Source organism: Dryas octopetala, chromosome 5 (genome assembly GCF_963921425.1).
Source record: "Dryas octopetala chromosome 5, drDryOcto1.1, whole genome shotgun sequence".
Lineage (NCBI taxonomy): Eukaryota > Viridiplantae > Streptophyta > Magnoliopsida > Rosales > Rosaceae > Dryas > Dryas octopetala.
Genome location: NC_141370.1, coordinates 979,591 through 1,006,791, shown reverse-complemented (window position 1 = coordinate 1,006,791; position 27,201 = coordinate 979,591). Strand labels below are relative to the sequence as shown.

The 27,201-nt window shown below is 45.8% G+C and overlaps 1 protein-coding gene and 29 non-coding genes across 30 annotated transcripts; 29 read left to right on the top strand and 1 right to left on the bottom strand.

Annotated features, from left to right (window-relative positions):
• Positions 1–4,488: 4,488 nt before the first annotated feature.
• LOC147283489 (uncharacterized) lies at positions 4,489–4,947 on the bottom strand. Its single transcript, XM_086243935.1, has one exon. It carries the CDS (start codon positions 4,945–4,947, stop codon positions 4,489–4,491), a length of 459 nt encoding a protein of 152 aa, XP_086100061.1.
• Positions 4,948–9,342: 4,395 nt separating this feature from the next.
• Positions 9,343–9,461, top strand: LOC147283488 (5S ribosomal RNA). Its single transcript, XR_015122556.1, has one exon. It is a non-coding gene; the product is annotated as a 5S ribosomal RNA (ribosomal RNA).
• Positions 9,462–9,974: 513 nt separating this feature from the next.
• On the top strand, positions 9,975–10,093 carry LOC147283487 (5S ribosomal RNA). The gene has a single exon (XR_015122555.1). It is a non-coding gene; the product is annotated as a 5S ribosomal RNA (ribosomal RNA).
• A 513-nt stretch (positions 10,094–10,606) lies between these two features.
• Positions 10,607–10,725, top strand: LOC147283486 (5S ribosomal RNA). Its single transcript, XR_015122554.1, has one exon. It is a non-coding gene; the product is annotated as a 5S ribosomal RNA (ribosomal RNA).
• A 513-nt stretch (positions 10,726–11,238) lies between these two features.
• On the top strand, positions 11,239–11,357 carry LOC147283485 (5S ribosomal RNA). Its single transcript, XR_015122553.1, has one exon. It is a non-coding gene; the product is annotated as a 5S ribosomal RNA (ribosomal RNA).
• A 513-nt stretch (positions 11,358–11,870) lies between these two features.
• On the top strand, positions 11,871–11,989 carry LOC147283484 (5S ribosomal RNA). The gene has a single exon (XR_015122552.1). It is a non-coding gene; the product is annotated as a 5S ribosomal RNA (ribosomal RNA).
• A 513-nt stretch (positions 11,990–12,502) lies between these two features.
• LOC147283483 (5S ribosomal RNA) lies at positions 12,503–12,621 on the top strand. The gene has a single exon (XR_015122551.1). It is a non-coding gene; the product is annotated as a 5S ribosomal RNA (ribosomal RNA).
• A 513-nt stretch (positions 12,622–13,134) lies between these two features.
• On the top strand, positions 13,135–13,253 carry LOC147283482 (5S ribosomal RNA). The gene has a single exon (XR_015122549.1). It is a non-coding gene; the product is annotated as a 5S ribosomal RNA (ribosomal RNA).
• A 513-nt stretch (positions 13,254–13,766) lies between these two features.
• Positions 13,767–13,885, top strand: LOC147283481 (5S ribosomal RNA). Its single transcript, XR_015122548.1, has one exon. It is a non-coding gene; the product is annotated as a 5S ribosomal RNA (ribosomal RNA).
• Positions 13,886–14,398: 513 nt separating this feature from the next.
• On the top strand, positions 14,399–14,517 carry LOC147283480 (5S ribosomal RNA). Its single transcript, XR_015122547.1, has one exon. It is a non-coding gene; the product is annotated as a 5S ribosomal RNA (ribosomal RNA).
• A 513-nt stretch (positions 14,518–15,030) lies between these two features.
• Positions 15,031–15,149, top strand: LOC147283479 (5S ribosomal RNA). Its single transcript, XR_015122546.1, has one exon. It is a non-coding gene; the product is annotated as a 5S ribosomal RNA (ribosomal RNA).
• Positions 15,150–15,662: 513 nt separating this feature from the next.
• Positions 15,663–15,781, top strand: LOC147283478 (5S ribosomal RNA). The gene has a single exon (XR_015122545.1). It is a non-coding gene; the product is annotated as a 5S ribosomal RNA (ribosomal RNA).
• Positions 15,782–16,294: 513 nt separating this feature from the next.
• Positions 16,295–16,413, top strand: LOC147283477 (5S ribosomal RNA). The gene has a single exon (XR_015122769.1). It is a non-coding gene; the product is annotated as a 5S ribosomal RNA (ribosomal RNA).
• A 513-nt stretch (positions 16,414–16,926) lies between these two features.
• Positions 16,927–17,045, top strand: LOC147283476 (5S ribosomal RNA). The gene has a single exon (XR_015122768.1). It is a non-coding gene; the product is annotated as a 5S ribosomal RNA (ribosomal RNA).
• A 513-nt stretch (positions 17,046–17,558) lies between these two features.
• Positions 17,559–17,677, top strand: LOC147283475 (5S ribosomal RNA). The gene has a single exon (XR_015122767.1). It is a non-coding gene; the product is annotated as a 5S ribosomal RNA (ribosomal RNA).
• Positions 17,678–18,190: 513 nt separating this feature from the next.
• LOC147283474 (5S ribosomal RNA) lies at positions 18,191–18,309 on the top strand. The gene has a single exon (XR_015122766.1). It is a non-coding gene; the product is annotated as a 5S ribosomal RNA (ribosomal RNA).
• A 513-nt stretch (positions 18,310–18,822) lies between these two features.
• LOC147283473 (5S ribosomal RNA) lies at positions 18,823–18,941 on the top strand. Its single transcript, XR_015122765.1, has one exon. It is a non-coding gene; the product is annotated as a 5S ribosomal RNA (ribosomal RNA).
• A 513-nt stretch (positions 18,942–19,454) lies between these two features.
• LOC147283472 (5S ribosomal RNA) lies at positions 19,455–19,573 on the top strand. The gene has a single exon (XR_015122763.1). It is a non-coding gene; the product is annotated as a 5S ribosomal RNA (ribosomal RNA).
• Positions 19,574–20,086: 513 nt separating this feature from the next.
• On the top strand, positions 20,087–20,205 carry LOC147283471 (5S ribosomal RNA). The gene has a single exon (XR_015122762.1). It is a non-coding gene; the product is annotated as a 5S ribosomal RNA (ribosomal RNA).
• Positions 20,206–20,718: 513 nt separating this feature from the next.
• Positions 20,719–20,837, top strand: LOC147283470 (5S ribosomal RNA). Its single transcript, XR_015122761.1, has one exon. It is a non-coding gene; the product is annotated as a 5S ribosomal RNA (ribosomal RNA).
• Positions 20,838–21,350: 513 nt separating this feature from the next.
• On the top strand, positions 21,351–21,469 carry LOC147283469 (5S ribosomal RNA). Its single transcript, XR_015122760.1, has one exon. It is a non-coding gene; the product is annotated as a 5S ribosomal RNA (ribosomal RNA).
• A 513-nt stretch (positions 21,470–21,982) lies between these two features.
• Positions 21,983–22,101, top strand: LOC147283468 (5S ribosomal RNA). Its single transcript, XR_015122759.1, has one exon. It is a non-coding gene; the product is annotated as a 5S ribosomal RNA (ribosomal RNA).
• Positions 22,102–22,614: 513 nt separating this feature from the next.
• LOC147283467 (5S ribosomal RNA) lies at positions 22,615–22,733 on the top strand. Its single transcript, XR_015122758.1, has one exon. It is a non-coding gene; the product is annotated as a 5S ribosomal RNA (ribosomal RNA).
• A 513-nt stretch (positions 22,734–23,246) lies between these two features.
• Positions 23,247–23,365, top strand: LOC147283466 (5S ribosomal RNA). Its single transcript, XR_015122757.1, has one exon. It is a non-coding gene; the product is annotated as a 5S ribosomal RNA (ribosomal RNA).
• Positions 23,366–23,878: 513 nt separating this feature from the next.
• On the top strand, positions 23,879–23,997 carry LOC147283465 (5S ribosomal RNA). The gene has a single exon (XR_015122756.1). It is a non-coding gene; the product is annotated as a 5S ribosomal RNA (ribosomal RNA).
• Positions 23,998–24,510: 513 nt separating this feature from the next.
• Positions 24,511–24,629, top strand: LOC147283464 (5S ribosomal RNA). The gene has a single exon (XR_015122755.1). It is a non-coding gene; the product is annotated as a 5S ribosomal RNA (ribosomal RNA).
• Positions 24,630–25,142: 513 nt separating this feature from the next.
• Positions 25,143–25,261, top strand: LOC147283463 (5S ribosomal RNA). Its single transcript, XR_015122754.1, has one exon. It is a non-coding gene; the product is annotated as a 5S ribosomal RNA (ribosomal RNA).
• A 513-nt stretch (positions 25,262–25,774) lies between these two features.
• On the top strand, positions 25,775–25,893 carry LOC147283462 (5S ribosomal RNA). Its single transcript, XR_015122752.1, has one exon. It is a non-coding gene; the product is annotated as a 5S ribosomal RNA (ribosomal RNA).
• A 513-nt stretch (positions 25,894–26,406) lies between these two features.
• On the top strand, positions 26,407–26,525 carry LOC147283461 (5S ribosomal RNA). The gene has a single exon (XR_015122751.1). It is a non-coding gene; the product is annotated as a 5S ribosomal RNA (ribosomal RNA).
• Positions 26,526–27,038: 513 nt separating this feature from the next.
• LOC147283460 (5S ribosomal RNA) lies at positions 27,039–27,157 on the top strand. Its single transcript, XR_015122750.1, has one exon. It is a non-coding gene; the product is annotated as a 5S ribosomal RNA (ribosomal RNA).
• The last annotated feature ends 44 nt before the right edge of the window (positions 27,158–27,201 follow it).

Here is a 27,201-nt window from a genome sequence, read left to right as displayed (position 1 = left end):
TTAAATGATTCCTGAGTTGTTTTTCATCCCATTGAAGGTCCTAGGTTAAATTTGGGTTAATTTTTAGTTGAAAAACCATTTTCTTAGATTGTGCCGCCGCAGCCACCACTGCCTTCGCCACTTGTGGCGGCGGGACAGTGGCCGTTTGTCTCTTTTTGCCCACTTTGAACTTCTAGGAGATCCTTGGAGGTTGTTTAATGAGTTTCTGTGAAATTTCTGTGTGGTATAAGCCGGGCAGCCACCGTGTGTGGTGGCGGCCGCCCGTTTTGGACGATTAAACGACCAATTGTGAATTATGTATATATTTAAGTTGATTGTCTGGTCTTAACAGGTACATGGGCCGGGAAATCTCATTCACGATGCCGTTATGCTGCCGGATTTGGTATCCGAGCAATGGCATCGTGAAGGATATTTCGGTCTTTTACGTAGTTAAATTGTGAGTGAAACTTATCTATTATATATTGTTGAGTATTGTGGTTTAATCGTCTGTTTTATGGATTTGCTGCTTTACGTTAGAGAAGACTAGGTGTAGGATTTGAATTAGGAGAATGAATTGACGAAGATTTGAGGCTAAGGAATTAATTGGGGAATTATAGAGTTGCTTTAAGGAGAGTTACCAAATTTGAGAAGGATGGTTTATTGTCGAGGTTAATGATTGATGATTAGGCAGTTATATTATACAAATGATCAAACTAATTATTGAGGAAAAGTCAGTATGTTTCGAGTGACAGACAAGTGATGGTTTATAAGCGGGGATCAAATTCGGAAGGATTCGGCAGCGTTCAGAGAAATTTTGGGAAAATTGTGAGTTGGAAATGCGAGTACGGTTAGGATACGAGCCTGCTCGTACGGAGAGACCCCTCCGTATGAGATTGTGGCTAGGATACGAGCCTGCTCGTACGGAGAGACCCCTCCGTATGAGATTGTGGCTAGGATACGAGCCTGCTCGTACGGAGAGACCCCTCCGTATGAGATTGTGGCTAGGATACGAGCCTGCTCGTACGGAGAGACCCCTCCGTATGAGATTGTGGCTAGGATACGAGCCTGCTCGTACGGAGAGACCCCTCCGTATGAGATTGTGGCTAGGATACGAGCCTGCTCGTACGGAGAGACCCCTCCGTATGAGATTGTGGCTAGGATATGAGCCTGCTCGTACGGAGAGACCCCTCCGTACGAGATTGTGGCTAGGATTTGAGCCTGCCCGAGTGCGGGATTGTGGCTAGGACATTGTCTACAGTACAGGTACGAGAAGGATGTGAGTTTTAAAAATAAGTGTTTCGAGATATTAGCTTCCAAGGATAAATTCAGTTCAGAGTTTGACTTACGGCTGAGGGGATTTAAAAATGGTTTTTGAAAGGAGATTTTTGAAAGTAGTTATTAAACTGGAGGATTTCCAAGAAACGAAGTGTGTGAAATTAGATAGATGGTTGTTGGGTTGCTTGTATTGCATTTGTTTGCTAGGACTTAGTAAAATCTAGGCTTGAATCGTGAGGACGGAAATGATGGTGTCTATGCATTGAGGATATTAATTAGGATGTGAATGATTGAGGTTAATAGTCGACAATTATGCAATTGATTTGTCAGAGTATAATTATTATTATTGATGAGATTTGATGTGCAATTGAGATATTTTGATTTTCTTGATGCTTGGATGTGGTGTAGGATTTGTGTTTTGCAGGATAAGCAGACTGAGGAAGCAGTGGGGAGAAGACGAGGCAGTGGGACCCAGAAAGATTTATTTAATTGTTTTTACTCAGTGGTTTATTTAAAATGTTTTTGACAGAATTATATTTACTTATGTTGTTGTGCATGGCTCAAAAGTAAGAGAAAATAGATTTAACAGTTTGATGTTCAGTATTTTCATGGGCCCGAGGTTCGGGGCGTTTCACGTGGTGGCACGTGCGGCTGTTTCCGGCGACCGTTTTTGCCCAATTTTCACCCTCCTAACTCTATTTTTCGATACGAGTCCATTGGTACAAGTTTCGCGTCAATCCAACACCTCTAAGTTAGAGTGTGAGTTACACTCTTCTTAAAAAGAGAGTGAAATAAATTTAAATTTAATTAAGTTATATCTAAACTATATTTTTTTAAACTTTTCAGACATGAACACATAGGAACGGACCAAGAAGGAACTCGTGCTCAAGAAATTAAGGTAGGGTCTCTATTTCCCCAATGATTGGACTATATTACAATTAATCCTTGTGTCATGTTGTGTGATTTTTTTTGTGATAATTTATCTTTATTACTTGTGATGGTATTTCTTTATTAAATATATCAAGTTCATTTTATTTGAGTGGAAGCTTTTATTATTAATTTTGTGTGTGCACTGTGAAATTTCCTAAATTTGTGATACACTCAAATTGCATAAGGTTGAATTATTATTAATGTATGATTTAATTCCTCTACACATACATTAATGTTTATCTTTACATGCATAATCATAAGTGCATAAGGAAACTATGATTGTGAATAATGTTAAGAAAATGATTAATTGAGACACCAAGAAGAGAGGGAGATGAACTTGGTGGTCTAGTGATTTATTAGAGACATCATGGAGAAAGGGAGATGTACCTGGTGATCTCATGATTTGTGAAAGAATTATTGAAGAAAAAGTGGAATTAATAATATTCAAAATATTTGGGCTTAAGGGACGGACGGGTGTTGGCTCATACTTGGGACATTCGGGGCCACAGTGGAAGGATGCACGGTATGGGACGTGTAAGCCTGTTTGTCTTGGGTATGTATCAACGGGAATGGTTAAGGAGTGAGTACACACATTCTCATTGCATATAATTGAAATCATTATCTGTATTTCTTTTCTTTTACTGAGACATTGATTAAATGTGATAACTGACCATGATGGATCATTATACCCTACTGAGCCTTAAAAGCTCACACCTTAATAGATCGTGCAAGTGACTGAAATACGACCGATGATGTGGAATATCCAAAGGAAATTTAGAGAATTTGCCAGAGTACTATATTTTGTTTGTTTATCAATAAATTGTAATATATAAGAAGATGAACATCTAGTATGGTACTCTTAGAACAGTAATTTGCTAAATAAAGTCTATTTTTCATTTTCACTTTACTTAGTTTCTTCAATTATTTTATATTATTTTCTTTTCTTTTCTTTTCTTTTCACGTCTTAATTGTAGAAATAATTTTATTAATCTACGATTAGGACGTAAGTCACGCTTCACTCCGAGATATTAGATTTTATTCAGGATTGGGGCGTGACATACTCGTTAATTAATCAATCTAATAATGGATTTAGGTTACTCTATTAAAGTAATTGAACACGTGATATTGAGGTCAGTATCGGCTACTGTTGCTCTGTCGGCTTAAGGGTACTGGGACAGATCCCCCAGTCTCCCCCATACTGACCTGGTTATGTTGTTGGACTTTAATTAGTTAACCTCCAAACTTATAAATAAAATTGGGCTCTAAGTAGAAACCCTAAATTCCGAAAATACAGAAACTTAGTCTTAGTAGACTAGTTTCTAGAATTTTTTGGGAAGACATGACAGAAAGCAAAGGTCATGCCAAAATTCTGCTGAAGTTACCTTTTGACTAAAGTCGGTATTTTGTCAGATTTGGATTTCTAATTTCCCAGAGAAGGATATAAGGACATTGGTGCTGTGGAAGTGCACAAAGGTTAAGCTTAGACACCAAGTAGGGGGATTCTCACACCCTAATTGTTGGGACTATTTTGTGCATGTACGTATGATAATAAATATTGTTGCATGTGAATTCTGCATCGTTTTTGTATGCATTTGTTGCATGGTTTTGATATTGTTAATGATGATTAGAGAGTAAAGGGTCACGAAAAATGATGACCTTGGGTTTCGAACCCCTAAACTTCCGGAAGAGATAAATACAGATGAGCTAGTCGATTTGTCCTTGTAGGGAGGCTAGCTTAAGGGGTACTACCATGGTAAAGGATACTCTCTCTACATTACCAAGGTGGATACGAAGAGTGTAGTTGGCCATTAGTGATCCATCATCAAGTATGATATTTTGGGTACCCATAAATGTTTTAAGAAGTTGCATGCTCATCATTAAAGATTTCATGGATTTCAATGATTAAACTCTGATTTTGGTTTGTTGGTGAATTTTTTCAAACTATTTTATCGCTGGATATATCTATTAAGTATTTTACTTACTATTTTCAAACCCAGCCAGGGTCTCCCGAAGGAAAGCTATGATCGTATGTCATGCTTACCCCCTACGTTGTTTGTTTTGCACTACCTTGTGATTGCAAATCACGTTTAGGGTTTGCTTATCAAACATGACCGTTACTGATGTCATGTTGTGTTAGGGTTATTTTTGTAAAACTTCATACCCTACCGAGTTGGCTTATTTTAAATATATTTTTGAATTGTGTTTTTCGCTGTACATTTTATTCTCTAATCTAACCTGTATTTTATCAAAAAAGGCTTAACTCTCTTAAGAAACTTGGAATAGTGATGCTAAGGCTTGGTACCATTATTCTGGGGTTCTTAGGGTGGGTGCCTCTGCTAGGACCCTAGTTTGGGGCCTGAGAAGTACATCCTCAATAATGCCTCTTAGATATTTCACAGAACAATCAGCAAATTGTAGAGATATCGAGATAGGTTTCAGCTCTCCTAAACCAAGGTGTTCATAGACGGAATAAGGCATTAAGTTCACACTTGCTCCTAGATCCAGAATTGCTCTATCAAAGTTTCGTGCTCCAATAGTACATGAGACTGTAAAGCTACCAGGATCTTTGAGTTTCAGTGGCAATGTTCTTTGAAGCACAGCACTAACTTCCTTTGACAACATCACCTTTTCATGTTCATCAAATTTCCTTTTGTTAATACATAGATCCTTCAAAAACTTTGCATAAGAAGGAATTTGTTTGATAACCTCTAGCAACGGAATATTAATTTGCACCTTCTTAAATTGCTCTTGAATATCTCCCATGTTCTTCTCTTTCTTTATTTGCTTTGCACGTTGAGGAAAAAGCAAAGAATTTATTGGAGGGCTGGGCAAGGTGTCTTGCTGCAATGGAGCGGCTTTAAGACGATAAATTAGCTTCCGTTTGGCTAGGAAATTGTCTTTGTCCTCTCGCCAAACTACTCACAGCAGTAGCTATTTGACTTAATTGAACCTTGAGCTTCGATCGACTCTTCTCCAAAATTGATTAGCTTTGTTTCAGTGATGCTACCTCTTTTTTATAGCTTGACATCTCATTCACAAGCTGAGTTAACATCTTCTTGATAGAAGGGTCCTCTTATTGCACTGGAGGAGCTTGATAAGATTGCTGATACGGCCTTGAAAAATTAGATGGTCCCAAGGTATTCTGTGAGTTACTCCAAGAAAAGTTAGGATGTTGTTTCCACCTCGGATTATAAGTGTTCAAATAAGGATCGTTCTGCAGCCTTCCATTGAATGCATTGACCTCTTGCACATCTTCTAATGTAGGATTCGAAGTACATGCTTGTGCCGTGACTTTGGTCACTAAAGGTGCGAGAAGCTTTGTTAGAGTTGCAACATCTGCTTCTAAACCTGTCCTATAATTAACTTCATACATGCCTCCTTTCCTTGTCACTGGTGGAGCTGTAACTTGAGAATCTGTAGGAAGGTCCCAATGCTCCGAGTTCTCACAGATAGTTTCAAAAATATCAATTGCCTCATCAGCAGTTTTATCCATTAAACTCTCACCCACTGTTGAGTCGACCATACTTTTGTTCTAAGGTTGAAGCCCCCTAAAACAATATTGGACTTTCTGCCAAGTATTAATCCCATGATGAGGACATTGAAGATAAAAATCCTGGTAATGCTCTCAGCTTTCATGAAATTGCTCGTTGTCTAGCTAACGAAAACTCATAATGTTATTCAACACAGCATTGGTTTTTCGAGCAAAAAAATATTTTCTAAAAAATTTCTTGGATAACTCTGTCATATGCTTTATCCCTCAACGAGAATGGAAACAATCTGAGTCAGACTTCTTCCTCAGTTATCTCAGCATAGCTGAATGTGGAGAAAATATTGAAAAATGTCTTGAGATGGTTGTACGGATTTTCTTCCTCTTTTCCATGGAAGATGGGCAAGGATTGAATAGTTTGTGGATAAATTTCAAAATGCTGCACGATGGGAGTTAAAATAATACACTAAGGAGCCCTGTATTCCACAGGTGCGGTGTAATCTCGAAGCCACTTTGGTGATTCTGGGTTGGGTAGTACCAATTGATCCCTCATGGTTGGTCTTATGATATCTCGATGCCTTTCCTGCCTTCACTGATCGCAGAGAGTGTGCTCAAGTTTGTGATCAATAGGAATAAGTTGAAGATTAAGTGAATGTCTTCCTTGCATACACTTTGTGAATTTGCGTTTAAATTTACCCCTGTTTAAATGGGTCTACCAGAAAATACCAAATAAAATCCAAAATTCAAATACCAAATTACTGAGCATTTGGAGCAGATGGTGAAGCTGTGCTACTATGGGTGATCATCGAAGCAAAGAGAAGAGAAGAGAGAGGATCGCTATTGTGGGCATCGAAATTAGATGGTGAAGTCACGCTGGCGACGTCGAGACCGAGGAGGGTGGCCTACTCACACTGACTTGGTCTACTACAATGAAGTTAATAGACAACGGTTTTTAGCCGTTGTCTATTCCCCCGAAAATCCATTGTCTAGGTGTCTGACGTCTATAGTCTATGCAGTTTAACCGTTGTCTAAGTGAATACATACAACAATTATAATTTAAAACTATTGTCTAGTGTCCACCAAAATGCATGATTTCCAACTAAAACGATTGTCTCGAAACACAATACACAACGTTTACAGATATAAAACTATTGTATAGTAATGATCTCACAATACTTATTTACTATAAATGTTGTCCAAAGTACTGTAAACATCCGTTTTAAGAAAAACTGTTGCATAATTAAGTATAAAATTGGTAGGAATGTTGTTACATAAGACATTCAGTAACAGTTTTTACTAAAAAATGTTGTTTAAATTGTATATACACATCTGTTGATTATCTAAACCCATTGTGTATTCAAATTTCCAACAAGAGGTTTAATTAAAACATGTTATTTTAATTGCATATACACATCCTTTTATAACATAAAACCGTTGTGTAATGATATTGTCCACGACTTTTTCTAACTATATGTGATGTTAAGATATGCGTATGACAAATAATTTTTTTTTCTAAAACCGTTGTCTATGTTTGATTAACACAATTTTTTTAAATTAAAAACTATTGTTTGTTTGATTCACATTTTAATATCACTATTTGCATCCAATTAAATTCCTATAAATTCCCCGCTTGCATATCCAATTGGAATTAAATTCCACTAAATCCATGCTTTGTTGCATACAAAGAAATCCACAAATATTGATAACTCAAAAAGATCCATGAATTCATTAAATTCAAATTAGAGTTTACAAAGTCATGATAGCAAACCCATTCACACATCCCTTGCCAATTAACAACCCAAAAAATTATAAGTAATTAAGTAGCTTGATAACTATAAAAAGTACTTGTTACAAAAACTATAAAAAGTACTTGTTCCTTCAACTCATTGTGTGATCTTCCAAAGCCCCATTATAGAAGATTTTGTTATCATTCCCTCCTTACTTTGTTTCACATAATTTGGAGATAAGATCTACTCATACCTGCATGATTACCATAATAAATGTAAGAATCTCAGGTAGCATTCATAAGGAGAACAACTAATCTAAACAAGAAGATACTGAATGTTTTGGAGTCCCCAGCTGATAATTACATCTATTATTTTAAATTTACTATAAAAAAAATTCAATAGGATTCTTTTTCCTTTCATAATATGAAGTATGAAAATACTAGGGAACCTGATTTAGAACTTTGATGATAGAAGTGGCTTCCTCAACCTTATGTTTTAATAAACCAGAAAAGAATTAAAAAGAAAAAAAGAAAGCAGAGTGGATTGATTGAAACTAATAGATCAAGCTAAAAAAAAGTTCTAAGTAAAAATACTGAGACAAAAATAAAAAATTTTAAGTTCTAGTTTTGCAGAAGTCATTTAACCATATCTGCAAGATCTATCAATTTACCTACCAATAAACAAGTTAATTTTGAGTGGTTCTCTTGCATATCGAGTTATAAAATTATACATCTCCAGTCCAATTTATTGCAAATCATGATAAGTGAAAATATCCATTTGTCATCCCAACCATCCATCGATACCCAAACCTTTCAGCTAATGTAAGATACAAAAATTTCACTCAAGTACATATTGGCTACGAAGTCTAAAGTATTAACCCAAAGACCATTAAAAAAATAAAACCAGTGTTAGCGAAAAATTGTTTGATGCACAACTTTTATTCACAAGTATACATTGATAGATGTCTGATTTCCTGTAAAGTTCAAAGAGCATACAGTGCCCATCAATTTGATCATTCTTAACCTCCACTAAAGAAATTTCAGGTCCGTAATGTACATATGCTTTTGAGAAAACAAAATATAAAAACTTAAAAAGAAAAGAACAAAGAAAGGAGAATAAATGAATCCTAAATCAACATATTTGCTTCACATATGAAGTAGTACTAATTAGAACAAGAAAGTTACAAAACCATGAAATTAATAGGTGGCAAAGTTCAGTAAAAATAAACTAGGATGTGAAAGAAATTGTGGTTACATGGATGAAAAGGAAGTAGATCGAGTAGGGTAACTCCAAAATTAATGTGTGTTGTCTATTAGATTTATTGTAGTAGTGATCTTCAACGGGGTCACCGGCTCTAAACTTGGAAAGAGAAGAATCTTGGTGGCTGGAAGTCTTCAGCAACGTTGCCAGGAAGATACCACCCTTTTTCAATATCGCGGGTATGATCACTTTATACAGGATGATCCGCCACTTCCTTCACAAACCCGCCAAAAGATTAGAAGCACCGCCTCTAATATGAATGCAAAACCTGGTGTTATAAAACAAATATTACATACTAAACCAGCCCACATTGCCCTAAATTATTTATTTCAATTTGTTCAACAAAAATAAGGAAATTAGGCACCCGGTGTCCGATTTTTGCACACCATAACTCTTTGGAAAGGGAACGACAAGACGAATCCAAGTCACTGCCAAAGGCGGTGATGTAAGGCGGATTTCGGGAAAATAAGGCCATTTACTAGGCCGAATTAGCGTTTTAAGTGTATTTTTGAATTTTTGGGCGGTTACGTAACTTTTATTTATCGCTTTAATTTTCCGGGCATCGGTCGAAGTCGCGGCGCTCCATCTTGCGCACGCGTTATTGCAGAATCGGGCCATCTATATGTTTCTCTCTCGCGGCATAGCGGAAACATTTATATATACGGTGACGACGCATGAACTTACGGGTGCGATCATACCAGCACTAATGCACCGGATCCCATCAGAACTCCGCAGTTAAGCGTGCTTGGGCGAGAGTAGTACTAGGATGGGTGACCTCCTGGGAAGTCCTCGTGTTGCACCCCTATCCTTTTTGCGTTTGTCGCCTGTTTCTTTCTTCTTCTTTTTTTCTTTCTTTCTTCCTCGAGGCGGCGGGGGTGCGATTTGGACGGGCGACGAAGCCACATGCGGTGATGATGTAAGGCGAATTTAGGGCAAATAAGGCCGTTTAGTAGGCTGAATTAGCGCACCCCTATCCCTTTTGCGTTCTCGCTTCCAAGCTGTCGCGTGTTTCTCTGTTTCATCCTGGAGGCGAAGGGGTCGCGCGTAGGACGGGGTGACGGAGCCAAAGGCGGTGATGTAAGGCGGATTTCGGGAAAATAAGGCCATTTACTAGGCCGAATTAGCGTTTTAAGTGTATTTTTGAATTTTTGGGCGGTTACGTAACTTTTATTTATCGCTTTAATTTTCCGGGCATCGGTCGAAGTCGCGGCGCTCCATCTTGCGCACGCGTTATTGCAGAATCGGGCCATCTATATGTTTCTCTCTCGCGGCATAGCGGAAACATTTATATATACGGTGACGACGCATGAACTTACGGGTGCGATCATACCAGCACTAATGCACCGGATCCCATCAGAACTCCGCAGTTAAGCGTGCTTGGGCGAGAGTAGTACTAGGATGGGTGACCTCCTGGGAAGTCCTCGTGTTGCACCCCTATCCTTTTTGCGTTTGTCGCCTGTTTCTTTCTTCTTCTTTTTTTCTTTCTTTCTTCCTCGAGGCGGCGGGGGTGCGATTTGGACGGGCGACGAAGCCACATGCGGTGATGATGTAAGGCGGATTTAGGGCAAATAAGGCCGTTTAGTAGGCTGAATTAGCGCACCCCTATCCCTTTTGCGTTCTCGCTTCCAAGCTGTCGCGTGTTTCTCTGTTTCATCCTGGAGGCGAAGGGGTCGCGCGTAGGACGGGGTGACGGAGCCAAAGGCGGTGATGTAAGGCGGATTTCGGGAAAATAAGGCCATTTACTAGGCCGAATTAGCGTTTTAAGTGTATTTTTGAATTTTTGGGCGGTTACGTAACTTTTATTTATCGCTTTAATTTTCCGGGCATCGGTCGAAGTCGCGGCGCTCCATCTTGCGCACGCGTTATTGCAGAATCGGGCCATCTATATGTTTCTCTCTCGCGGCATAGCGGAAACATTTATATATACGGTGACGACGCATGAACTTACGGGTGCGATCATACCAGCACTAATGCACCGGATCCCATCAGAACTCCGCAGTTAAGCGTGCTTGGGCGAGAGTAGTACTAGGATGGGTGACCTCCTGGGAAGTCCTCGTGTTGCACCCCTATCCTTTTTGCGTTTGTCGCCTGTTTCTTTCTTCTTCTTTTTTTCTTTCTTTCTTCCTCGAGGCGGCGGGGGTGCGATTTGGACGGGCGACGAAGCCACATGCGGTGATGATGTAAGGCGGATTTAGGGCAAATAAGGCCGTTTAGTAGGCTGAATTAGCGCACCCCTATCCCTTTTGCGTTCTCGCTTCCAAGCTGTCGCGTGTTTCTCTGTTTCATCCTGGAGGCGAAGGGGTCGCGCGTAGGACGGGGTGACGGAGCCAAAGGCGGTGATGTAAGGCGGATTTCGGGAAAATAAGGCCATTTACTAGGCCGAATTAGCGTTTTAAGTGTATTTTTGAATTTTTGGGCGGTTACGTAACTTTTATTTATCGCTTTAATTTTCCGGGCATCGGTCGAAGTCGCGGCGCTCCATCTTGCGCACGCGTTATTGCAGAATCGGGCCATCTATATGTTTCTCTCTCGCGGCATAGCGGAAACATTTATATATACGGTGACGACGCATGAACTTACGGGTGCGATCATACCAGCACTAATGCACCGGATCCCATCAGAACTCCGCAGTTAAGCGTGCTTGGGCGAGAGTAGTACTAGGATGGGTGACCTCCTGGGAAGTCCTCGTGTTGCACCCCTATCCTTTTTGCGTTTGTCGCCTGTTTCTTTCTTCTTCTTTTTTTCTTTCTTTCTTCCTCGAGGCGGCGGGGGTGCGATTTGGACGGGCGACGAAGCCACATGCGGTGATGATGTAAGGCGGATTTAGGGCAAATAAGGCCGTTTAGTAGGCTGAATTAGCGCACCCCTATCCCTTTTGCGTTCTCGCTTCCAAGCTGTCGCGTGTTTCTCTGTTTCATCCTGGAGGCGAAGGGGTCGCGCGTAGGACGGGGTGACGGAGCCAAAGGCGGTGATGTAAGGCGGATTTCGGGAAAATAAGGCCATTTACTAGGCCGAATTAGCGTTTTAAGTGTATTTTTGAATTTTTGGGCGGTTACGTAACTTTTATTTATCGCTTTAATTTTCCGGGCATCGGTCGAAGTCGCGGCGCTCCATCTTGCGCACGCGTTATTGCAGAATCGGGCCATCTATATGTTTCTCTCTCGCGGCATAGCGGAAACATTTATATATACGGTGACGACGCATGAACTTACGGGTGCGATCATACCAGCACTAATGCACCGGATCCCATCAGAACTCCGCAGTTAAGCGTGCTTGGGCGAGAGTAGTACTAGGATGGGTGACCTCCTGGGAAGTCCTCGTGTTGCACCCCTATCCTTTTTGCGTTTGTCGCCTGTTTCTTTCTTCTTCTTTTTTTCTTTCTTTCTTCCTCGAGGCGGCGGGGGTGCGATTTGGACGGGCGACGAAGCCACATGCGGTGATGATGTAAGGCGGATTTAGGGCAAATAAGGCCGTTTAGTAGGCTGAATTAGCGCACCCCTATCCCTTTTGCGTTCTCGCTTCCAAGCTGTCGCGTGTTTCTCTGTTTCATCCTGGAGGCGAAGGGGTCGCGCGTAGGACGGGGTGACGGAGCCAAAGGCGGTGATGTAAGGCGGATTTCGGGAAAATAAGGCCATTTACTAGGCCGAATTAGCGTTTTAAGTGTATTTTTGAATTTTTGGGCGGTTACGTAACTTTTATTTATCGCTTTAATTTTCCGGGCATCGGTCGAAGTCGCGGCGCTCCATCTTGCGCACGCGTTATTGCAGAATCGGGCCATCTATATGTTTCTCTCTCGCGGCATAGCGGAAACATTTATATATACGGTGACGACGCATGAACTTACGGGTGCGATCATACCAGCACTAATGCACCGGATCCCATCAGAACTCCGCAGTTAAGCGTGCTTGGGCGAGAGTAGTACTAGGATGGGTGACCTCCTGGGAAGTCCTCGTGTTGCACCCCTATCCTTTTTGCGTTTGTCGCCTGTTTCTTTCTTCTTCTTTTTTTCTTTCTTTCTTCCTCGAGGCGGCGGGGGTGCGATTTGGACGGGCGACGAAGCCACATGCGGTGATGATGTAAGGCGGATTTAGGGCAAATAAGGCCGTTTAGTAGGCTGAATTAGCGCACCCCTATCCCTTTTGCGTTCTCGCTTCCAAGCTGTCGCGTGTTTCTCTGTTTCATCCTGGAGGCGAAGGGGTCGCGCGTAGGACGGGGTGACGGAGCCAAAGGCGGTGATGTAAGGCGGATTTCGGGAAAATAAGGCCATTTACTAGGCCGAATTAGCGTTTTAAGTGTATTTTTGAATTTTTGGGCGGTTACGTAACTTTTATTTATCGCTTTAATTTTCCGGGCATCGGTCGAAGTCGCGGCGCTCCATCTTGCGCACGCGTTATTGCAGAATCGGGCCATCTATATGTTTCTCTCTCGCGGCATAGCGGAAACATTTATATATACGGTGACGACGCATGAACTTACGGGTGCGATCATACCAGCACTAATGCACCGGATCCCATCAGAACTCCGCAGTTAAGCGTGCTTGGGCGAGAGTAGTACTAGGATGGGTGACCTCCTGGGAAGTCCTCGTGTTGCACCCCTATCCTTTTTGCGTTTGTCGCCTGTTTCTTTCTTCTTCTTTTTTTCTTTCTTTCTTCCTCGAGGCGGCGGGGGTGCGATTTGGACGGGCGACGAAGCCACATGCGGTGATGATGTAAGGCGGATTTAGGGCAAATAAGGCCGTTTAGTAGGCTGAATTAGCGCACCCCTATCCCTTTTGCGTTCTCGCTTCCAAGCTGTCGCGTGTTTCTCTGTTTCATCCTGGAGGCGAAGGGGTCGCGCGTAGGACGGGGTGACGGAGCCAAAGGCGGTGATGTAAGGCGGATTTCGGGAAAATAAGGCCATTTACTAGGCCGAATTAGCGTTTTAAGTGTATTTTTGAATTTTTGGGCGGTTACGTAACTTTTATTTATCGCTTTAATTTTCCGGGCATCGGTCGAAGTCGCGGCGCTCCATCTTGCGCACGCGTTATTGCAGAATCGGGCCATCTATATGTTTCTCTCTCGCGGCATAGCGGAAACATTTATATATACGGTGACGACGCATGAACTTACGGGTGCGATCATACCAGCACTAATGCACCGGATCCCATCAGAACTCCGCAGTTAAGCGTGCTTGGGCGAGAGTAGTACTAGGATGGGTGACCTCCTGGGAAGTCCTCGTGTTGCACCCCTATCCTTTTTGCGTTTGTCGCCTGTTTCTTTCTTCTTCTTTTTTTCTTTCTTTCTTCCTCGAGGCGGCGGGGGTGCGATTTGGACGGGCGACGAAGCCACATGCGGTGATGATGTAAGGCGGATTTAGGGCAAATAAGGCCGTTTAGTAGGCTGAATTAGCGCACCCCTATCCCTTTTGCGTTCTCGCTTCCAAGCTGTCGCGTGTTTCTCTGTTTCATCCTGGAGGCGAAGGGGTCGCGCGTAGGACGGGGTGACGGAGCCAAAGGCGGTGATGTAAGGCGGATTTCGGGAAAATAAGGCCATTTACTAGGCCGAATTAGCGTTTTAAGTGTATTTTTGAATTTTTGGGCGGTTACGTAACTTTTATTTATCGCTTTAATTTTCCGGGCATCGGTCGAAGTCGCGGCGCTCCATCTTGCGCACGCGTTATTGCAGAATCGGGCCATCTATATGTTTCTCTCTCGCGGCATAGCGGAAACATTTATATATACGGTGACGACGCATGAACTTACGGGTGCGATCATACCAGCACTAATGCACCGGATCCCATCAGAACTCCGCAGTTAAGCGTGCTTGGGCGAGAGTAGTACTAGGATGGGTGACCTCCTGGGAAGTCCTCGTGTTGCACCCCTATCCTTTTTGCGTTTGTCGCCTGTTTCTTTCTTCTTCTTTTTTTCTTTCTTTCTTCCTCGAGGCGGCGGGGGTGCGATTTGGACGGGCGACGAAGCCACATGCGGTGATGATGTAAGGCGGATTTAGGGCAAATAAGGCCGTTTAGTAGGCTGAATTAGCGCACCCCTATCCCTTTTGCGTTCTCGCTTCCAAGCTGTCGCGTGTTTCTCTGTTTCATCCTGGAGGCGAAGGGGTCGCGCGTAGGACGGGGTGACGGAGCCAAAGGCGGTGATGTAAGGCGGATTTCGGGAAAATAAGGCCATTTACTAGGCCGAATTAGCGTTTTAAGTGTATTTTTGAATTTTTGGGCGGTTACGTAACTTTTATTTATCGCTTTAATTTTCCGGGCATCGGTCGAAGTCGCGGCGCTCCATCTTGCGCACGCGTTATTGCAGAATCGGGCCATCTATATGTTTCTCTCTCGCGGCATAGCGGAAACATTTATATATACGGTGACGACGCATGAACTTACGGGTGCGATCATACCAGCACTAATGCACCGGATCCCATCAGAACTCCGCAGTTAAGCGTGCTTGGGCGAGAGTAGTACTAGGATGGGTGACCTCCTGGGAAGTCCTCGTGTTGCACCCCTATCCTTTTTGCGTTTGTCGCCTGTTTCTTTCTTCTTCTTTTTTTCTTTCTTTCTTCCTCGAGGCGGCGGGGGTGCGATTTGGACGGGCGACGAAGCCACATGCGGTGATGATGTAAGGCGGATTTAGGGCAAATAAGGCCGTTTAGTAGGCTGAATTAGCGCACCCCTATCCCTTTTGCGTTCTCGCTTCCAAGCTGTCGCGTGTTTCTCTGTTTCATCCTGGAGGCGAAGGGGTCGCGCGTAGGACGGGGTGACGGAGCCAAAGGCGGTGATGTAAGGCGGATTTCGGGAAAATAAGGCCATTTACTAGGCCGAATTAGCGTTTTAAGTGTATTTTTGAATTTTTGGGCGGTTACGTAACTTTTATTTATCGCTTTAATTTTCCGGGCATCGGTCGAAGTCGCGGCGCTCCATCTTGCGCACGCGTTATTGCAGAATCGGGCCATCTATATGTTTCTCTCTCGCGGCATAGCGGAAACATTTATATATACGGTGACGACGCATGAACTTACGGGTGCGATCATACCAGCACTAATGCACCGGATCCCATCAGAACTCCGCAGTTAAGCGTGCTTGGGCGAGAGTAGTACTAGGATGGGTGACCTCCTGGGAAGTCCTCGTGTTGCACCCCTATCCTTTTTGCGTTTGTCGCCTGTTTCTTTCTTCTTCTTTTTTTCTTTCTTTCTTCCTCGAGGCGGCGGGGGTGCGATTTGGACGGGCGACGAAGCCACATGCGGTGATGATGTAAGGCGGATTTAGGGCAAATAAGGCCGTTTAGTAGGCTGAATTAGCGCACCCCTATCCCTTTTGCGTTCTCGCTTCCAAGCTGTCGCGTGTTTCTCTGTTTCATCCTGGAGGCGAAGGGGTCGCGCGTAGGACGGGGTGACGGAGCCAAAGGCGGTGATGTAAGGCGGATTTCGGGAAAATAAGGCCATTTACTAGGCCGAATTAGCGTTTTAAGTGTATTTTTGAATTTTTGGGCGGTTACGTAACTTTTATTTATCGCTTTAATTTTCCGGGCATCGGTCGAAGTCGCGGCGCTCCATCTTGCGCACGCGTTATTGCAGAATCGGGCCATCTATATGTTTCTCTCTCGCGGCATAGCGGAAACATTTATATATACGGTGACGACGCATGAACTTACGGGTGCGATCATACCAGCACTAATGCACCGGATCCCATCAGAACTCCGCAGTTAAGCGTGCTTGGGCGAGAGTAGTACTAGGATGGGTGACCTCCTGGGAAGTCCTCGTGTTGCACCCCTATCCTTTTTGCGTTTGTCGCCTGTTTCTTTCTTCTTCTTTTTTTCTTTCTTTCTTCCTCGAGGCGGCGGGGGTGCGATTTGGACGGGCGACGAAGCCACATGCGGTGATGATGTAAGGCGGATTTAGGGCAAATAAGGCCGTTTAGTAGGCTGAATTAGCGCACCCCTATCCCTTTTGCGTTCTCGCTTCCAAGCTGTCGCGTGTTTCTCTGTTTCATCCTGGAGGCGAAGGGGTCGCGCGTAGGACGGGGTGACGGAGCCAAAGGCGGTGATGTAAGGCGGATTTCGGGAAAATAAGGCCATTTACTAGGCCGAATTAGCGTTTTAAGTGTATTTTTGAATTTTTGGGCGGTTACGTAACTTTTATTTATCGCTTTAATTTTCCGGGCATCGGTCGAAGTCGCGGCGCTCCATCTTGCGCACGCGTTATTGCAGAATCGGGCCATCTATATGTTTCTCTCTCGCGGCATAGCGGAAACATTTATATATACGGTGACGACGCATGAACTTACGGGTGCGATCATACCAGCACTAATGCACCGGATCCCATCAGAACTCCGCAGTTAAGCGTGCTTGGGCGAGAGTAGTACTAGGATGGGTGACCTCCTGGGAAGTCCTCGTGTTGCACCCCTATCCTTTTTGCGTTTGTCGCCTGTTTCTTTCTTCTTCTTTTTTTCTTTCTTTCTTCCTCGAGGCGGCGGGGGTGCGATTTGGACGGGCGACGAAGCCACATGCGGTGATGATGTAAGGCGGATTTAGGGCAAATAAGGCCGTTTAGTAGGCTGAATTAGCGCACCCCTATCCCTTTTGCGTTCTCGCTTCCAAGCTGTCGCGTGTTTCTCTGTTTCATCCTGGAGGCGAAGGGGTCGCGCGTAGGACGGGGTGACGGAGCCAAAGGCGGTGATGTAAGGCGGATTTCGGGAAAATAAGGCCATTTACTAGGCCGAATTAGCGTTTTAAGTGTATTTTTGAATTTTTGGGCGGTTACGTAACTTTTATTTATCGCTTTAATTTTCCGGGCATCGGTCGAAGTCGCGGCGCTCCATCTTGCGCACGCGTTATTGCAGAATCGGGCCATCTATATGTTTCTCTCTCGCGGCATAGCGGAAACATTTATATATACGGTGACGACGCATGAACTTACGGGTGCGATCATACCAGCACTAATGCACCGGATCCCATCAGAACTCCGCAGTTAAGCGTGCTTGGGCGAGAGTAGTACTAGGATGGGTGACCTCCTGGGAAGTCCTCGTGTTGCACCCCTATCCTTTTTGCGTTTGTCGCCTGTTTCTTTCTTCTTCTTTTTTTCTTTCTTTCTTCCTCGAGGCGGCGGGGGTGCGATTTGGACGGGCGACGAAGCCACATGCGGTGATGATGTAAGGCGGATTTAGGGCAAATAAGGCCGTTTAGTAGGCTGAATTAGCGCACCCCTATCCCTTTTGCGTTCTCGCTTCCAAGCTGTCGCGTGTTTCTCTGTTTCATCCTGGAGGCGAAGGGGTCGCGCGTAGGACGGGGTGACGGAGCCAAAGGCGGTGATGTAAGGCGGATTTCGGGAAAATAAGGCCATTTACTAGGCCGAATTAGCGTTTTAAGTGTATTTTTGAATTTTTGGGCGGTTACGTAACTTTTATTTATCGCTTTAATTTTCCGGGCATCGGTCGAAGTCGCGGCGCTCCATCTTGCGCACGCGTTATTGCAGAATCGGGCCATCTATATGTTTCTCTCTCGCGGCATAGCGGAAACATTTATATATACGGTGACGACGCATGAACTTACGGGTGCGATCATACCAGCACTAATGCACCGGATCCCATCAGAACTCCGCAGTTAAGCGTGCTTGGGCGAGAGTAGTACTAGGATGGGTGACCTCCTGGGAAGTCCTCGTGTTGCACCCCTATCCTTTTTGCGTTTGTCGCCTGTTTCTTTCTTCTTCTTTTTTTCTTTCTTTCTTCCTCGAGGCGGCGGGGGTGCGATTTGGACGGGCGACGAAGCCACATGCGGTGATGATGTAAGGCGGATTTAGGGCAAATAAGGCCGTTTAGTAGGCTGAATTAGCGCACCCCTATCCCTTTTGCGTTCTCGCTTCCAAGCTGTCGCGTGTTTCTCTGTTTCATCCTGGAGGCGAAGGGGTCGCGCGTAGGACGGGGTGACGGAGCCAAAGGCGGTGATGTAAGGCGGATTTCGGGAAAATAAGGCCATTTACTAGGCCGAATTAGCGTTTTAAGTGTATTTTTGAATTTTTGGGCGGTTACGTAACTTTTATTTATCGCTTTAATTTTCCGGGCATCGGTCGAAGTCGCGGCGCTCCATCTTGCGCACGCGTTATTGCAGAATCGGGCCATCTATATGTTTCTCTCTCGCGGCATAGCGGAAACATTTATATATACGGTGACGACGCATGAACTTACGGGTGCGATCATACCAGCACTAATGCACCGGATCCCATCAGAACTCCGCAGTTAAGCGTGCTTGGGCGAGAGTAGTACTAGGATGGGTGACCTCCTGGGAAGTCCTCGTGTTGCACCCCTATCCTTTTTGCGTTTGTCGCCTGTTTCTTTCTTCTTCTTTTTTTCTTTCTTTCTTCCTCGAGGCGGCGGGGGTGCGATTTGGACGGGCGACGAAGCCACATGCGGTGATGATGTAAGGCGGATTTAGGGCAAATAAGGCCGTTTAGTAGGCTGAATTAGCGCACCCCTATCCCTTTTGCGTTCTCGCTTCCAAGCTGTCGCGTGTTTCTCTGTTTCATCCTGGAGGCGAAGGGGTCGCGCGTAGGACGGGGTGACGGAGCCAAAGGCGGTGATGTAAGGCGGATTTCGGGAAAATAAGGCCATTTACTAGGCCGAATTAGCGTTTTAAGTGTATTTTTGAATTTTTGGGCGGTTACGTAACTTTTATTTATCGCTTTAATTTTCCGGGCATCGGTCGAAGTCGCGGCGCTCCATCTTGCGCACGCGTTATTGCAGAATCGGGCCATCTATATGTTTCTCTCTCGCGGCATAGCGGAAACATTTATATATACGGTGACGACGCATGAACTTACGGGTGCGATCATACCAGCACTAATGCACCGGATCCCATCAGAACTCCGCAGTTAAGCGTGCTTGGGCGAGAGTAGTACTAGGATGGGTGACCTCCTGGGAAGTCCTCGTGTTGCACCCCTATCCTTTTTGCGTTTGTCGCCTGTTTCTTTCTTCTTCTTTTTTTCTTTCTTTCTTCCTCGAGGCGGCGGGGGTGCGATTTGGACGGGCGACGAAGCCACATGCGGTGATGATGTAAGGCGGATTTAGGGCAAATAAGGCCGTTTAGTAGGCTGAATTAGCGCACCCCTATCCCTTTTGCGTTCTCGCTTCCAAGCTGTCGCGTGTTTCTCTGTTTCATCCTGGAGGCGAAGGGGTCGCGCGTAGGACGGGGTGACGGAGCCAAAGGCGGTGATGTAAGGCGGATTTCGGGAAAATAAGGCCATTTACTAGGCCGAATTAGCGTTTTAAGTGTATTTTTGAATTTTTGGGCGGTTACGTAACTTTTATTTATCGCTTTAATTTTCCGGGCATCGGTCGAAGTCGCGGCGCTCCATCTTGCGCACGCGTTATTGCAGAATCGGGCCATCTATATGTTTCTCTCTCGCGGCATAGCGGAAACATTTATATATACGGTGACGACGCATGAACTTACGGGTGCGATCATACCAGCACTAATGCACCGGATCCCATCAGAACTCCGCAGTTAAGCGTGCTTGGGCGAGAGTAGTACTAGGATGGGTGACCTCCTGGGAAGTCCTCGTGTTGCACCCCTATCCTTTTTGCGTTTGTCGCCTGTTTCTTTCTTCTTCTTTTTTTCTTTCTTTCTTCCTCGAGGCGGCGGGGGTGCGATTTGGACGGGCGACGAAGCCACATGCGGTGATGATGTAAGGCGGATTTAGGGCAAATAAGGCCGTTTAGTAGGCTGAATTAGCGCACCCCTATCCCTTTTGCGTTCTCGCTTCCAAGCTGTCGCGTGTTTCTCTGTTTCATCCTGGAGGCGAAGGGGTCGCGCGTAGGACGGGGTGACGGAGCCAAAGGCGGTGATGTAAGGCGGATTTCGGGAAAATAAGGCCATTTACTAGGCCGAATTAGCGTTTTAAGTGTATTTTTGAATTTTTGGGCGGTTACGTAACTTTTATTTATCGCTTTAATTTTCCGGGCATCGGTCGAAGTCGCGGCGCTCCATCTTGCGCACGCGTTATTGCAGAATCGGGCCATCTATATGTTTCTCTCTCGCGGCATAGCGGAAACATTTATATATACGGTGACGACGCATGAACTTACGGGTGCGATCATACCAGCACTAATGCACCGGATCCCATCAGAACTCCGCAGTTAAGCGTGCTTGGGCGAGAGTAGTACTAGGATGGGTGACCTCCTGGGAAGTCCTCGTGTTGCACCCCTATCCTTTTTGCGTTTGTCGCCTGTTTCTTTCTTCTTCTTTTTTTCTTTCTTTCTTCCTCGAGGCGGCGGGGGTGCGATTTGGACGGGCGACGAAGCCACATGCGGTGATGATGTAAGGCGGATTTAGGGCAAATAAGGCCGTTTAGTAGGCTGAATTAGCGCACCCCTATCCCTTTTGCGTTCTCGCTTCCAAGCTGTCGCGTGTTTCTCTGTTTCATCCTGGAGGCGAAGGGGTCGCGCGTAGGACGGGGTGACGGAGCCAAAGGCGGTGATGTAAGGCGGATTTCGGGAAAATAAGGCCATTTACTAGGCCGAATTAGCGTTTTAAGTGTATTTTTGAATTTTTGGGCGGTTACGTAACTTTTATTTATCGCTTTAATTTTCCGGGCATCGGTCGAAGTCGCGGCGCTCCATCTTGCGCACGCGTTATTGCAGAATCGGGCCATCTATATGTTTCTCTCTCGCGGCATAGCGGAAACATTTATATATACGGTGACGACGCATGAACTTACGGGTGCGATCATACCAGCACTAATGCACCGGATCCCATCAGAACTCCGCAGTTAAGCGTGCTTGGGCGAGAGTAGTACTAGGATGGGTGACCTCCTGGGAAGTCCTCGTGTTGCACCCCTATCCTTTTTGCGTTTGTCGCCTGTTTCTTTCTTCTTCTTTTTTTCTTTCTTTCTTCCTCGAGGCGGCGGGGGTGCGATTTGGACGGGCGACGAAGCCACATGCGGTGATGATGTAAGGCGGATTTAGGGCAAATAAGGCCGTTTAGTAGGCTGAATTAGCGCACCCCTATCCCTTTTGCGTTCTCGCTTCCAAGCTGTCGCGTGTTTCTCTGTTTCATCCTGGAGGCGAAGGGGTCGCGCGTAGGACGGGGTGACGGAGCCAAAGGCGGTGATGTAAGGCGGATTTCGGGAAAATAAGGCCATTTACTAGGCCGAATTAGCGTTTTAAGTGTATTTTTGAATTTTTGGGCGGTTACGTAACTTTTATTTATCGCTTTAATTTTCCGGGCATCGGTCGAAGTCGCGGCGCTCCATCTTGCGCACGCGTTATTGCAGAATCGGGCCATCTATATGTTTCTCTCTCGCGGCATAGCGGAAACATTTATATATACGGTGACGACGCATGAACTTACGGGTGCGATCATACCAGCACTAATGCACCGGATCCCATCAGAACTCCGCAGTTAAGCGTGCTTGGGCGAGAGTAGTACTAGGATGGGTGACCTCCTGGGAAGTCCTCGTGTTGCACCCCTATCCTTTTTGCGTTTGTCGCCTGTTTCTTTCTTCTTCTTTTTTTCTTTCTTTCTTCCTCGAGGCGGCGGGGGTGCGATTTGGACGGGCGACGAAGCCACATGCGGTGATGATGTAAGGCGGATTTAGGGCAAATAAGGCCGTTTAGTAGGCTGAATTAGCGCACCCCTATCCCTTTTGCGTTCTCGCTTCCAAGCTGTCGCGTGTTTCTCTGTTTCATCCTGGAGGCGAAGGGGTCGCGCGTAGGACGGGGTGACGGAGCCAAAGGCGGTGATGTAAGGCGGATTTCGGGAAAATAAGGCCATTTACTAGGCCGAATTAGCGTTTTAAGTGTATTTTTGAATTTTTGGGCGGTTACGTAACTTTTATTTATCGCTTTAATTTTCCGGGCATCGGTCGAAGTCGCGGCGCTCCATCTTGCGCACGCGTTATTGCAGAATCGGGCCATCTATATGTTTCTCTCTCGCGGCATAGCGGAAACATTTATATATACGGTGACGACGCATGAACTTACGGGTGCGATCATACCAGCACTAATGCACCGGATCCCATCAGAACTCCGCAGTTAAGCGTGCTTGGGCGAGAGTAGTACTAGGATGGGTGACCTCCTGGGAAGTCCTCGTGTTGCACCCCTATCCTTTTTGCGTTTGTCGCCTGTTTCTTTCTTCTTCTTTTTTTCTTTCTTTCTTCCTCGAGGCGGCGGGGGTGCGATTTGGACGGGCGACGAAGCCACATGCGGTGATGATGTAAGGCGGATTTAGGGCAAATAAGGCCGTTTAGTAGGCTGAATTAGCGCACCCCTATCCCTTTTGCGTTCTCGCTTCCAAGCTGTCGCGTGTTTCTCTGTTTCATCCTGGAGGCGAAGGGGTCGCGCGTAGGACGGGGTGACGGAGCCAAAGGCGGTGATGTAAGGCGGATTTCGGGAAAATAAGGCCATTTACTAGGCCGAATTAGCGTTTTAAGTGTATTTTTGAATTTTTGGGCGGTTACGTAACTTTTATTTATCGCTTTAATTTTCCGGGCATCGGTCGAAGTCGCGGCGCTCCATCTTGCGCACGCGTTATTGCAGAATCGGGCCATCTATATGTTTCTCTCTCGCGGCATAGCGGAAACATTTATATATACGGTGACGACGCATGAACTTACGGGTGCGATCATACCAGCACTAATGCACCGGATCCCATCAGAACTCCGCAGTTAAGCGTGCTTGGGCGAGAGTAGTACTAGGATGGGTGACCTCCTGGGAAGTCCTCGTGTTGCACCCCTATCCTTTTTGCGTTTGTCGCCTGTTTCTTTCTTCTTCTTTTTTTCTTTCTTTCTTCCTCGAGGCGGCGGGGGTGCGATTTGGACGGGCGACGAAGCCACATGCGGTGATGATGTAAGGCGGATTTAGGGCAAATAAGGCCGTTTAGTAGGCTGAATTAGCGCACCCCTATCCCTTTTGCGTTCTCGCTTCCAAGCTGTCGCGTGTTTCTCTGTTTCATCCTGGAGGCGAAGGGGTCGCGCGTAGGACGGGGTGACGGAGCCAAAGGCGGTGATGTAAGGCGGATTTCGGGAAAATAAGGCCATTTACTAGGCCGAATTAGCGTTTTAAGTGTATTTTTGAATTTTTGGGCGGTTACGTAACTTTTATTTATCGCTTTAATTTTCCGGGCATCGGTCGAAGTCGCGGCGCTCCATCTTGCGCACGCGTTATTGCAGAATCGGGCCATCTATATGTTTCTCTCTCGCGGCATAGCGGAAACATTTATATATACGGTGACGACGCATGAACTTACGGGTGCGATCATACCAGCACTAATGCACCGGATCCCATCAGAACTCCGCAGTTAAGCGTGCTTGGGCGAGAGTAGTACTAGGATGGGTGACCTCCTGGGAAGTCCTCGTGTTGCACCCCTATCCTTTTTGCGTTTGTCGCCTGTTTCTTTCTTCTTCTTTTTTTCTTTCTTTCTTCCTCGAGGCGGCGGGGGTGCGATTTGGACGGGCGACGAAGCCACATGCGGTGATGATGTAAGGCGGATTTAGGGCAAATAAGGCCGTTTAGTAGGCTGAATTAGCGCACCCCTATCCCTTTTGCGTTCTCGCTTCCAAGCTGTCGCGTGTTTCTCTGTTTCATCCTGGAGGCGAAGGGGTCGCGCGTAGGACGGGGTGACGGAGCCAAAGGCGGTGATGTAAGGCGGATTTCGGGAAAATAAGGCCATTTACTAGGCCGAATTAGCGTTTTAAGTGTATTTTTGAATTTTTGGGCGGTTACGTAACTTTTATTTATCGCTTTAATTTTCCGGGCATCGGTCGAAGTCGCGGCGCTCCATCTTGCGCACGCGTTATTGCAGAATCGGGCCATCTATATGTTTCTCTCTCGCGGCATAGCGGAAACATTTATATATACGGTGACGACGCATGAACTTACGGGTGCGATCATACCAGCACTAATGCACCGGATCCCATCAGAACTCCGCAGTTAAGCGTGCTTGGGCGAGAGTAGTACTAGGATGGGTGACCTCCTGGGAAGTCCTCGTGTTGCACCCCTATCCTTTTTGCGTTTGTCGCCTGTTTCTTTCTTCTTCTTTTTTTCTTTCTTTCTTCCTCGAGGCGGCGGGGGTGCGATTTGGACGGGCGACGAAGCCACATGCGGTGATGATGTAAGGCGGATTTAGGGCAAATAAGGCCGTTTAGTAGGCTGAATTAGCGCACCCCTATCCCTTTTGCGTTCTCGCTTCCAAGCTGTCGCGTGTTTCTCTGTTTCATCCTGGAGGCGAAGGGGTCGCGCGTAGGACGGGGTGACGGAGCCAAAGGCGGTGATGTAAGGCGGATTTCGGGAAAATAAGGCCATTTACTAGGCCGAATTAGCGTTTTAAGTGTATTTTTGAATTTTTGGGCGGTTACGTAACTTTTATTTATCGCTTTAATTTTCCGGGCATCGGTCGAAGTCGCGGCGCTCCATCTTGCGCACGCGTTATTGCAGAATCGGGCCATCTATATGTTTCTCTCTCGCGGCATAGCGGAAACATTTATATATACGGTGACGACGCATGAACTTACGGGTGCGATCATACCAGCACTAATGCACCGGATCCCATCAGAACTCCGCAGTTAAGCGTGCTTGGGCGAGAGTAGTACTAGGATGGGTGACCTCCTGGGAAGTCCTCGTGTTGCACCCCTATCCTTTTTGCGTTTGTCGCCTGTTTCTTTCTTCTTCTTTTTTTCTTTCTTTCTTCCTCGAGGCGGCGGGGGTGCGATTTGGACGGGCGACGAAGCCACATGCGGTGATGATGTAAGGCGGATTTAGGGCAAATAAGGCCGTTTAGTAGGCTGAATTAGCGCACCCCTATCCCTTTTGCGTTCTCGCTTCCAAGCTGTCGCGTGTTTCTCTGTTTCATCCTGGAGGCGAAGGGGTCGCGCGTAGGACGGGGTGACGGAGCCAAAGGCGGTGATGTAAGGCGGATTTCGGGAAAATAAGGCCATTTACTAGGCCGAATTAGCGTTTTAAGTGTATTTTTGAATTTTTGGGCGGTTACGTAACTTTTATTTATCGCTTTAATTTTCCGGGCATCGGTCGAAGTCGCGGCGCTCCATCTTGCGCACGCGTTATTGCAGAATCGGGCCATCTATATGTTTCTCTCTCGCGGCATAGCGGAAACATTTATATATACGGTGACGACGCATGAACTTACGGGTGCGATCATACCAGCACTAATGCACCGGATCCCATCAGAACTCCGCAGTTAAGCGTGCTTGGGCGAGAGTAGTACTAGGATGGGTGACCTCCTGGGAAGTCCTCGTGTTGCACCCCTATCCTTTTTGCGTTTGTCGCCTGTTTCTTTCTTCTTCTTTTTTTCTTTCTTTCTTCCTCGAGGCGGCGGGGGTGCGATTTGGACGGGCGACGAAGCCACATGCGGTGATGATGTAAGGCGGATTTAGGGCAAATAAGGCCGTTTAGTAGGCTGAATTAGCGCACCCCTATCCCTTTTGCGTTCTCGCTTCCAAGCTGTCGCGTGTTTCTCTGTTTCATCCTGGAGGCGAAGGGGTCGCGCGTAGGACGGGGTGACGGAGCCAAAGGCGGTGATGTAAGGCGGATTTCGGGAAAATAAGGCCATTTACTAGGCCGAATTAGCGTTTTAAGTGTATTTTTGAATTTTTGGGCGGTTACGTAACTTTTATTTATCGCTTTAATTTTCCGGGCATCGGTCGAAGTCGCGGCGCTCCATCTTGCGCACGCGTTATTGCAGAATCGGGCCATCTATATGTTTCTCTCTCGCGGCATAGCGGAAACATTTATATATACGGTGACGACGCATGAACTTACGGGTGCGATCATACCAGCACTAATGCACCGGATCCCATCAGAACTCCGCAGTTAAGCGTGCTTGGGCGAGAGTAGTACTAGGATGGGTGACCTCCTGGGAAGTCCTCGTGTTGCACCCCTATCCTTTTTGCGTTTGTCGCCTGTTTCTTTCTTCTTCTTTTTTTCTTTCTTTCTTCCTCGAGGCGGCGGGGGTGCGATTTGGACGGGCGACGAAGCCACATGCGGTGATGATGTAAGGCGGATTTAGGGCAAATAAGGCCGTTTAGTAGGCTGAATTAGCGCACCCCTATCCCTTTTGCGTTCTCGCTTCCAAGCTGTCGCGTGTTTCTCTGTTTCATCCTGGAGGCGAAGGGGTCGCGCGTAGGACGGGGTGACGGAGCCAAAGGCGGTGATGTAAGGCGGATTTCGGGAAAATAAGGCCATTTACTAGGCCGAATTAGCGTTTTAAGTGTATTTTTGAATTTTTGGGCGGTTACGTAACTTTTATTTATCGCTTTAATTTTCCGGGCATCGGTCGAAGTCGCGGCGCTCCATCTTGCGCACGCGTTATTGCAGAATCGGGCCATCTATATGTTTCTCTCTCGCGGCATAGCGGAAACATTTATATATACGGTGACGACGCATGAACTTACGGGTGCGATCATACCAGCACTAATGCACCGGATCCCATCAGAACTCCGCAGTTAAGCGTGCTTGGGCGAGAGTAGTACTAGGATGGGTGACCTCCTGGGAAGTCCTCGTGTTGCACCCCTATCCTTTTTGCGTTTGTCGCCTGTTTCTTTCTTCTTCTTTTTT